This window comes from Musca domestica, unplaced genomic scaffold, assembly GCF_030504385.1.
Source record: "Musca domestica strain aabys unplaced genomic scaffold, Musca_domestica.polishedcontigs.V.1.1 24, whole genome shotgun sequence".
NCBI classification, from domain to species: domain Eukaryota; kingdom Metazoa; phylum Arthropoda; class Insecta; order Diptera; family Muscidae; genus Musca; species Musca domestica.
In genome coordinates, this window is record NW_026712272.1 from 8,452,086 (window position 1) to 8,464,212 (window position 12,127).

The window sequence follows — 12,127 nt, forward strand, 5'->3', positions numbered from 1 at the left end:
TTGCGTTGACCGTGATTTTCCACACTCTTTTATTCTCTATGGCCGTGATTAAGCCATAGTTTCCACCACCATTCATGGCAGCTCGTGGAGGGAACTTAAATATGAATTGCCGTCTATATTGGCATGCCACAAACGTCTGTACATATGTCTGCGGATGCGAGCCGCCATGGTGTCACGGCTTTGATTCATGCCTCGCACCAAGTTTTCAGACATCCTAAAAACGGTTACACAACCGTTTTTGGTATCCTAAAGAAGACTTGTACGCATCTTTTAGAGTAGGAGGCTGACTATCTGTTTATGTTTCCCGAAGGCCTTTTGGTTTCCGGTCAAAAGGCAAATATGTCAAGAAGACCCTTTGGTCTATTTGAAAAGACGTTTTGATATGCATAAAAGTACTTTTAGGTTTCCCTTCAGCAAGTCTGTAGAATCTCATTTTCAGATGAATCTCGGATATCTTTAGACAATTTAAGTTGGTCCTACTTTAAGATGGTCTTTGAAGGGGCATTGAGGCCCTGTTTGGGAGGTTTACTCATAGGAATTTTTTTACCGTATAAGGACTATTTAATATTAATTAACAACGCCTTTTGCCCTGTTAAAAAAATACCCTTGGGTCTCCTTAAAAGAGATTAATATTAACAACATTGAGCCTTTTTAAAAAACAACTTGTGTTCACTTTTAGGGACTTATTCAGACCTTCAAGAACGATTACGATCTTCCCGTATTCTTTAGTGGCTCAATGCGATCTCTAAAATAGCATTTTGTTACCTTCAAGAAATACCTTTCCCTAAGGAAAAGTTCTTTAGTTTTCTTGAAGAGAATATAGTTAATCTTCTCAAAGATGATTTTCTAGGCTCGGTTAAGACGAAGTTTTTTTTCATTCAAGAATATATACAGGTCTTTAATAAGATGATAAGAAGTCTATTTGGTCTCGTTTAAGAAAAACTTTTGGTTTTGGTAAACTAAATGTAATTGGCCCCACTCGTGTCTCATTTTTTCTGCCTTGTTTCTAAATCTTGTAATACCTTTTATGAAAACTCCCTGGTCTTCTTATATAAAGAGCTGAGGCCCCTTTCACAATTGCCTTTAAAAATCTACATATAAATAAAGTATTTTGTCCCCTTCGCGAAGACCTCTCAAGAAAATTTTTTGATTTCCTTGTAGAAAACTTGTTGGTGTCCTTCAAACAAGTATATGGGCCCTTTATGACATGTTTTTTTTTTAATAAAACACTCATAAGTAAACCTTTTCATTTCTTTAAAAAAAAAGTAATTGACCCCATTCGTACAGACTTATGTGTCTCATCTAAGAAGGGAACTGTGCGATTCCCTTTTTGATATTCTTCGGGAAAGTGCTATAGCCTCTTTAAAAATTCACAGATAAAAAGGGTATTTGCTACCCTTCATACAGACCTCTATGTCTCTTTTAAGCATTCATTTTGGTGCCCTAAAGAAAATAATTTGATTCCCTTAAAGAAAAAATTTGGTCTTCTTTAAGAAAATCATTAAAACAATCCACAAATAAAAGGTGTATTCTGTCTAAAGAATATAGTTTACGCTCATTTAAGACCAGATTCTTCCTCATTTACGAATACATACAGATCTTCAATAAGAAAATAAGAACTCTAATTGTTTTTGTTCAAGGACAATTGATTGTTTTCTTCAAAAATAAATATTTAGTCCCATTCGACCAGGCGACTTCTGAGTCTCCTTTTTCTTTTTTAAAGATCTTGTAAATTCTTTAAGAAAATGCTTGGCCTACTCCAAGAAGGTGCTGAGGTCTCCTTAAGATAAGCCTTATAAAAATCCACACATGAACCAAGTAAACCTCAATTATCCTTACCTTTGCCACACTCAATGCAGACATGTTTCTTTTCGCCCGAATGTATGACAATGTGAAGGGTTAATTGCTCCTTGCGCTTAAAGGACTTCATACAGATCTGTAAAATAAAACAGAAATAAGATTATTAAAATATTCTCCTTCTCCCTTTACATTTCCCTCCAACTTACATTGCACACATGTGGCCGATCCGGTATATGCGACAGCTTGTGACGAGTCAAATGATCCTTACGCTTCAGAGCTGCATTACAGATATCACAAACGAAACGCCGTTCAACGGCATGTGATATAACGTGCTGTTCGATTAGACTGCGATCCGGATAGGCCATTTGACATTCGGGACAACAGTATAGAGTTGAACCATCCAGGGCTTTGGTTTCACGTATCTCACCGGGTTTTGGTCGGGGTTTCTTCTCCTTCGGTGGCTTCTTCTTTTTACCCTTCTTGGCCTTGGTTGTGGTGGTGGGGGCCGCTGTTGTGGTTGTGGTACCATCTGCGTTTGTGGTTGTTGTACCATTCGTACCGGCCGCAGCGGTACTTGTGACCACAGTTGTACCATTGGCGGCCACACCATTGGCTGTGCCATTCACTACGCCATTTGTGGCCATTGAATTGTTGACAATTTGCCCGTTTTGAACATCATTTAAATTTTGTATATGGCCACCACCACCTGCGGTACCTCCTCCACCGCCACCACCACCATGATCCATGTTGACAAGTGATGTGGTGCCATTGTTACCATTGTGGGCATGATGATTGCCATTCACCGCCGAGTTACTGGGCGTCAGTGCCACACCACCCAAAGCCAAACTGGCCAAATTTGTCCCATTCTTGAGAACATCATTCTTGATGTTGAATCCTGACGTTGCATCCAAATTGCTCAAATTTAAATTCCCTGAGTTAATTTGTGAGCCGACAATACCTGAGGATTCCTTTTTTATTGTTTCCGAATATTTGAGGAAGTGTTGTATCGAAATTGGCAGTGTAGCGGATAGCAAATGTGATGAGTAGTCGACCGTGTTGGCGGTATTGGCCAAGGTTTGCCATGATTGATTGACATTTTGTAAGATTTGTTGATTGAGAACTGCAACGAGAGAGGGAGAGGCGAGAGAGAAATAGGAGATTAGTGAGATATTGAATGATTTTGTGACAAAAATGTTGAAAATATAAAAAATAACAAAAAATTTCTCATTTTCCGATTTTAAAAAATTTGAAATGTTTTCAAAAAAAATACATTTTTTCAAAAAAAAAAAATTGAAATATTTAAAAAAAAATAGAAAAAAATTTTAAATTTTTTCAAAAAAAAAAAATTTTTTTTATAAAATAAAAATAATTGAAATTTTTCGAAAAAATAAAACAAAAGAATAGATTTTTTTTTTCAAAAAATAAACATTTTTTGTTTCCCCCAACAATCACTATAAAAATTAAAATTTTCTGATTTCAAAAAAAAAAAAAAAAAAAAATTGAAATGTTTTCAAAAAAAAAAAACAAAATTGACATTTTTACAAAAAACAAAAAAAATAATATTACCTTTTTTCCAAAAAAAAAAATAGAAAGTTTTTTTAAAAAATTGAATTTAAAAAAAAATACATTTATTTCATAAAATAAAAATAATTGATACTTTTCAAAAAAAATAAAAAGAATACAATTTTTTTCAAATAAAAAAACATTTTTTTGTTTTCCTCAACGACCACTATAAATTTCAAAATGAGTATTAAAAAAAAAACAAAAATTGAAATTCTTCAAAAAAAAAAAAATGAATTTCAAAACACTTAAAAAAATAAATTGAAATTTTGAAAAAATAGGAATTTTTTTAAATAAAAAATTGAAATTTTTCAAAAAAAAAAATTCCCCCAACAACCGCTATTCCATAAATGTAACAATGAATATTTTAAAAAATTGAAATTCAAAAACAAATAAAAAATTTTATTTTTTAGAGAAACAAAATTTATTTTTTTTTAACAAAAAAAGACATTTTTCAAAAAAAAAATATTTTTTCAGAAAAAATATTTTCCATTTCATAAATGTCAAAATGAATATTTAAAAAAAAATGAAACAATAAACAAAAAAATTGAAATTTAAAAAAAAACAAGACAAAAAAATTTGAAATTTTTTCAAAAAAAATTAAAATTTTTCAAAAAAAAAAAGAAATAAATAAATAAAATTAAAAAAAAGAAATAAATAAATAATTTTTTTTAAAAAAAAGAAAGTTTAAAAAAAATTGAAATTGTTGTAAAAATTATGCAACATTTTTTTGTTTTCCCCCAAACAACCACTATTCCATAAAGGTCACAATAAATATTTAAAAAAAAGAATTGAGATTTTTTCAAAAAAAAATTAAATTTTTTCCAAAAAAAAATTAAATTTTTTCAAAAAAAAATAAAATTTTTTCAAAAAAAAATTTTTTTGACAAAATTTTTTTTTTTTTTATGCAACATCTTTTTTGTTTTCCCCCAAACAACCACTATTCCATAAAGGTTATAATAAATATTTAAAAAAAATTGAAATTTAAAAAAAAGAAATGAGATTTTTTCAAAAAATAAAAAATTAAATTTTTTCAAAAAAAAATTAAATTTTTTCAAAAAAAAATAAATTTTTTCAAAAAAAAATTTTTTTGACAAATGATTTTTTTTTAATAAAAATTGACATTTTTTCAAGGAATTTTTTCCATAAAAAAAACCTCTATTCCCCAAAGCTTAAAATTGGTGTATTATTTTAAATTAATTTCTTTAAAATTTTCAAAAATAGAAAATTCCAGCAATTTCCATGTGGAAAAATTTCCCCGAAACCCGATTGTTGGCCATCTGAGACAAGAAGAAACCGCGACACGTGACACAAAAAATTCAAGAGATATTTGCAATTAATAATTTTTTTTCGTTCCAACGAAAATTGGGTCAGGGTTTCTTTGATGTTCGCGGAATTCCGTTGGGGAAAATGGGGGAAATGAATGAAAAGTTTATGGGTGACTTTAAAATATTTTCCTAAACGAAAAAAAAACAATTTAATATTTGAGTTGCTGCTGTTTTTAATTGGAAAAAATGTTAGCCAGCCAAGGCACATGGCAACAACTTTTGGGCGACCAACATTCCTTCTTCTTCTTCTTCTCAAAAGGAATTTTTAAAGATATTTCCCCGAAACAACAACAAATTATTACATAAAAACAGCAACAATGTGCGTGTGTGTGTGTTTGAAGGAAATTGAATATTCAATTCAAAGGAAAACCTACCCCAATGTAAAGAGAGATGGCAAAGACAAGGAATATAAAAAACCTATGGCAACAACTCTAAGCAAAGAAGATGACAAGAAAAATAGGCCTAAGAAACGAGCAAATCTTTGAAGCAACCATCCTCACCACCCCCACTCCCCGCCAAGCGGGACCCCAAGTAATTTACTTCCTATAAATCCCAGGCTATAAGATTTTTTTGTGCTCCGCTTTTAGGACCATCACCATCACAATGTTGTTTTTATGATATTCTTTTGAGACTCTCACAAACTCACACACACACACACCTACATTAACAATTTACCATGGTCATAGCATGGAGCGTGTGGAGAGTATATATTTAATAGCTCAAGGCCATTTACTTTATATATCTTTATATTATATATATATATACCCCCGAAATAAAATTGACAATTCTGTATACATACATACATACACATATACTTACATATATGTATGTTTTTTTTTTCGAGAAAAAAATGTGAATAATAATGTCATGTCTGTCAGTTTGAAAAAGTTAGAACAGTTTCTAGAACACAAGAGGCAGTGGCAAAAAAGCCGAAAAAAGTGGCCATAGGAAATTCTTTTAATTAAAAAAGGAACAGGATATGGGCAGGAGCATGATTAAATGGATTAATTGTCAATAAGTGGGGCTCTCAGCCAATTATGTAAATTCTCCAAGGACAATGGTCAATATATTATATAATAGTATATGGGGAACAACAACAACAACAACAAACAATTGGTTGTCATGGGAGACAACAACAACCAAAAAAAAATGTCTTGGTCACGATTTGCCGATTAAATAGCTTGATAGCCTTAAAGGGGGTGAGATGCAAGTTCTTCGGATAGCTTTTATTCAATTTTTCCAGGATTTTCGGTCAGAAGACCCTTGAATTACCTTTTTTAAAGGGGAGAATAAATATTCCCAAAAAAAATAAAAAATACACCATAGATGTATAGCCGGGAAGTCCTTAATTTTTTTAAGACAATCGATTAAAATTCCGCCAAGAATTAAAAAAAATTCGTAGCTATTGAAAGCTCTTAAAAAAGTCGTATGTAATAAAAAAAATTGTTAAAAATTATTTAAGAAAACGCGATTCTTGGTAAGGGGTCCTTGAAATATTTCCTTCAAAAAAAAAAAAAAATTTTTTTGAAAAACTTTGTAAAAATATTCTTAAAAATGAATGAGTTTTGGTCAACAGGATTAAAAAAAAATTCTTAAAAAACAAAAAAAAAAAAAAGAATTAAAAAAAACAAGTAAAAAAGCAGCTAATACCTTAATACCCTCCACAACCATTTAGAAAGAACTTGAAAACGTTCAAAAAATTCCGAAAAATACCCTTCAAATGATGATTATACGATGAAATGATGGCCATACGACCTGGACCTGCACAGGTAATTTTTTGTCATAGGCTGTACTAGCCATTACAAACTTCGAATACGAAATATGAAACAATTCGGGTGAATAATGTAGCTAAAATCATCAACATATCGTAAATAGGGAGGTACCGTTATATCGCAGCTGTGCGAAGACCTGGACCAGCATAGACAATTTTTTGTCACAGGCTGTAGCATCCATTACGAACTTCAAATACGGACATCTCAAACAATTTCGGTGGGTATTGCACCTAAACTCGTCAAAATACCGAATATAGGGAGGTACTGATATATGGGACCTATACGAAGACCTGGATCTTCATAGACAATTTTCTCTCACAGACTGTAGTTCCCATTACGAACTCTAAATACGTAATTTGAAACAATTCTGGTGAATAATGATGCTAAAATCTTCAAAATACCGAATATCGGGAGGTACTGATATATGGGGCCTATACGAAGACCTGGACCTGCATTGACAATTTTCTGCCATAGGCTGTAGTATCCATTTCGAACTGTAAATACGTAATTTTACACAATTTCGGGTGAATAATGACGCTAAAATCTTCAAAATACCGAATATTAGGAGGTACCGTTATATGGGGGCTATACGAAGACCTGGACCTGCATTGACAATTTTCTGTGATAGGCTGTAGTATCCATTTCGAACTTCAAATACCAAATTTGAAACAATTTCGGGTGAATAATGTCGCTAAAATCATCAAAATACCGAATATCGGGAGATACCGTTATATGGCGGCTATACGAAAACGTGGACCGACATGGCCCATTTACGAACTCAACATGCCTACTGGAAAAATAAATATGTATGCAAAATTTTAGCCTTCTATCTCAATTCGTTCGAAAGATAGCGAGATTTCAACAGGCAGACGGACAAACAGACGGACATCGCTAAATCGACTTAGAATTTTACGCTGATCAAGAATATATAAACTTTGTTGGGTCTCACATGAGTATTTCGAGGAGTTACAAACGCGATGACAAAGTTAATATACCCTCCATAGTATGGTGGATGGCATAAAAAAGAGAAAAGGGGGAGGGTGCCAGAAGGAGTAGTCCGATATTGTCCATCTTCACACCAGATCTTGCTTAAGTAAAAGTATTGGGGTTTGTGAAATTTGAAAAGAATCGGATGTTAATTTCACGTTTTATGAGCTTCATGGTTATTCCAAATTTTGACCCTTTGTGCAGAAGGTATTACAAGGGGTGGTCCGTTTAATCCAACCTTCATACCAGACCTTGTGTTGGTGGAAATTTTGAAATGTGCGAAAGCTGAAAATAATCGGACACGGACTTCAAATTTTATAAACGCTATAATTATTCAAAATGTTGATCCTTTATGGGGGAGGTACCAAAAGAGGTAGCCCGATATCTAACATCTTCACACCAGATCTTGCTTAAGTAGAAGTATTGGAATGTGTGAAATTTGAAAAGAGTCGAATATTTTGATCTTCATGATCTTCACGATTACTCAAAATTTTGACCCTTTATGAGGGAGGTACCAGAAGGAGTGGACCGATATATCTTCACTTCACACCAGACCTTGGGTTAATAAAAATATATAAATAATTTGAAGAGAACCGCGTGTTTATTTCGGATTTTAAAATCGTTTTTGGCTATTCGAAACCTTGACCCTTTGTGAGGGGGGTACCAGAAGGAATAGTCCGATCTGTATCATCTTTATAACAGATCTTGTGTTGGTGGAAATATTGAGACGTGCCAAGTCTGAATGGAATCGGATGTTTATTTCGTGTTTTATGAGCTCCAAAAAAAATTCAAAATGTTGACCCTTTGTGGGGGAGGTACCAGAAGGAGTGAACCGGTTTATCGCATATTCACACCAGACCTGGCGTTAATGAAAATATTGTAATGTGTGTAATTTGAAGACAATCGGATACGTGCATCATATTTTATAAGAGTTATTATTAGTTACAAATTTTGACCCTTTGTGGGGGATGTACTGGATGGTGTGAACCGATATTGGCTATTTTCGCACTTCGATGGCAAATATTAGAATTTGGAGCCAAATTGGATTATCCTTTCTCTTTCTGTGCAGTAAACTATTTTAGGTGCCACAAGTAGTGGGCCGATATTGCCCATCTCTGAACTCGATGTTAAATAATCTTAAAAACTTGGCATTTTTTCGCCTGAAGGCCTTGTGAAAATATGTTTAGGAAATAATTTTTGGTCAGAAGGTTCTTTTGTTTCAGACAGACCTTGATATAGGCTGACCTTGTACAAGAAGTTTTTGAATTGATTCTTGGCCGAAAAGTCCTAGAAAAATATTATTTTAAACCACGGTTATTGTTCGGAAAGTCATTGAAAATATAATTTAAAAAAACCATGATTCATGAGCAGGATATCCTGGAAAGAAATGTTTTATTAAATAGCGATTCATAGAAATATAATCAGTGAAGTCAGGAAGTTCTTGAAAAATGGAATTAAAACACACTTTTGTCCCTGAATTGAATAAAACCCATCAGGAAGTCCTTAAAAAATACCTGTATATATGCCACGATTCTAAGGTAGGATGTCCTTAAAAAATATTTTTAAAAATTTACGACTACTAACCAGGTGTCCTTAACTATTCTTAGCAGGAAGTCGTTGTGAAATATTTTTAAAAACTCTCTGTTTGATGTATAGCTAAGATCTCCTTGTCGTAAACTTTAAAAATAAATCCACCCTTCTTTAAAATAACACGTTTCTTGGCCAGGAAGCCCCTGTAAAATTTGAAGAAAGTCTGGGACTATTTTCAAATAATTTGGGCAGTATGATATTCAAAATTGTAACCATTTCTGGAGGAATTACAACATGAAGTCGACGGATATTTTCATTTTTCTCACACAAATTAATTTTAAAATTGTTATTACGATTATGTCGAGCTTAAGTTTAGAAGTGGAACCCGTTGGCTTATATATGATTTATGGTCTTAAAGATGTCTAATATTGACCAAATGTTTAAGATTTCCGAAGTTTGAGCGGATTTTTTATTGAGTCTTAAAAAAAATTGAAATTAAAGCTTTACTAAGTCATCAAATTTAATCTTTTTTTAAAAGCCGAATTAAAGTTCTCTATTCAAAATTAAATTATCTTCTGCCAAAAAGAAATTAAAGAAATAAAAAAAAATAAAAAAGAATTCAAAACTAGAAAAATTAAAAAAAAAAAATCACAAAATTTTAAAAATATTAAAAAATAATATAAAAATAAAAATTATAAAAAATAAGAAAATAAAAGACAGACAAGAAAAATAAAAAAGAACAATTTAAAAATATAAATATAACAATTTTCAACCTGAGAAAATTAAAAAAAAAATAGAAAATATATAAATAAAAATGATGAAACTAAATATTACAATAATAAAAAATAACAAAAAAATTAATTAAATAATAAGTATTAAAATTTGATTTAAAAAATAAAAAATAAGCTATTAAAAATATATAAAAAATGAAAAAAAAAACTAAACAAAAAGTATAATTCAGCTCAGCTGACTGACTCAATTATTTATTGAGAAGAGCTAAGTTTTTTCTCTTAGCACTATTGCCAAGTTGTTATTTTTTCTATTTTTAAAACAACATTTCCCGTTGTTTCCAAGAGGAATAATGTTATCAATTGCAAACAACTACAACAACTAGCATTTTTCCCAATAATTATCAAATATCCGGGTAACCAAGCACGTTGTCAAGTTCACAAAACACCGGGTGAGGCACAAGGGATAAAGAGAGTGAAAAAGTTACATGAACACATTTAACGGTAGCCTATTTAACCAGAGAGCCTACACAATATTTCTCATAAAGGCACACACATAGAGGCACTCTCTCTCTCTCTTGTGTTTGTCTCTCTCACATGGAAATCCAGCCAAAGTTATGCCAAAAGTAACGTTTATATTTTAGACATTTTTTGGTTATGTATTTGGCATGGCCTTGAAAAACTCTTTCAATGTGGTAGTAAATTATACATATATACAATCAAATACATAAGTATATACACACGTGTGTGTGTGTATATTATGCGGGAGTCCATGTATAATGAAATGAATTACAGTAATTATTAAAGAAATAATTACCATTTGTGAGGGGGACGACGACGACAAGGCGAGAGAGACCATTCTGCTTGGAATCTTTCACAGTTACCAAGTGTCAAATGTCATTAACTCATAATAATAAAATAATAATGATTTGAAAACGAACAAAATATTAAGTAATAATTACACTCGGTTAAATGACTTACCCTCTTCACGATCCCTTTCAATTTTTGGATGTATCTTCCCCTTGTGATCCACGGAGGCAGCTGCATTTAGAAAATTCAAATCGGTTTGAGGCTGAGAATAGGGTATGGATATATTCTGGCCATACTGCATGGTATTGTTGGCTGCCGAAACTGCAAGAAATCAGAAGAAATCGAGAAAAGGAAATAATTAATAAATATGTAAATCTCTGGGAACAATTATGAAAAAAATTAAATATAAATATATAAATAAAAACATTATTAAAATTTAATAAAATATTAAAAAATAAAAAAAAAATTGAAACATAAACTACTAATTAAAAAAATATTTAATATATTATAAAATTCAAAACGAAAAAAAAAATAACTGAGATTTAATAATAAAATAGATAAGATTTTATTATTAATTCAAAATGAAAAAAATAAAATAAGTAAAAAAATTAAGAAATAAAAAGTTATTTATAAAAAAAAAATAAAAAAAATTGAATTTGAATCCGGGGAAAAAAAATAACTTAATAAAATTGAAATTGAATTAAATTGAAAAGAAAAGAATAAAAGTAAATAAAAAAATAAACACTAAAATTCTATTCAAAAAAAAAAAAAAATAAATAAAATAATAATAATAATAAATGAATAAAATAAATTAAGATAAAAACTGAATTAAAAATAAGAAAATTTAAAAAGAAAAATTAAAAAATAAAGTACTAATTAAAAAAAATATTTAAGATTATATAAAATATTGTTAAAAAAATAAAATTAAATATTAATAAAAAATAAATTAATAAAAAAAAGTTATTTAAAAATAAAAAATGAATTTTAATCCTGAGAAAATAAATCGATAATATAATAATAAAATATAAAATATTAAATTGAAAATAATGAAAATAATAACAATAAAAATAAATATTAAAATTAAAAAATAAATAAATAAAAGATGAAAAACTAATTAAAAATAAGGAAATTACAGAACAAGAAAATATAATTAAAACAATATAAAAATAATTGAAAAAGACACGAATTAGAAATAAAAAAATATTAAAAAAAATACTAATTTAAAATATTTAAGATTTTATTAAATATTTAAATATTAAATATTTTAAAATTAAAAGCATAATAAAATATTAGTTAAAAAATAAATAAATTGAAATAAATTAAGAAATAAAAAGATAATTAAAAAAAATATAAAAATAATTGAAAAATAGACAAAAATATTTAAGTTTTTATAAAATATTGAATTAAAACAAATAGTAATTAAAAAAAATAAAATTAATTAATTAAAGTTTAAAAAATAGAAAAAAATTAAGAAATAAAAAATGAATTAAAATAAAAATAAAATAAAAAAATTAAATAAAAAAATAAAAATAAAAAATTAAAAAAGGGCTATGAAAATTAATAATAATAAACAAAACTACAAAATTCATAAAAATTAAAAAATATATATATC

The 12,127-nt window shown here is 29.6% G+C and overlaps 1 protein-coding gene across 3 annotated transcripts in view; it reads right to left on the reverse strand.

Annotated features, from left to right (window-relative positions):
- Positions 1-12,127, reverse strand: part of LOC101890397 (zinc finger protein 281) — a 58,127-nt gene that overhangs the window by 3,593 nt on the left and 42,407 nt on the right. For all 3 annotated transcript variants that reach the window (XM_011297563.3, XM_011297561.3, XM_059123336.1), the window contains 3 exons: positions 10,687-10,836; positions 2,007-2,920; positions 1,840-1,936 (listed from right to left, as the gene is read on the reverse strand). In XM_011297563.3, the coding sequence (XP_011295865.1) occupies positions 1,840-1,936; positions 2,007-2,920; positions 10,687-10,836 (1,161 nt within the window). The remainder of the gene's footprint in view (positions 1-1,839; positions 1,937-2,006; positions 2,921-10,686; positions 10,837-12,127) is intronic.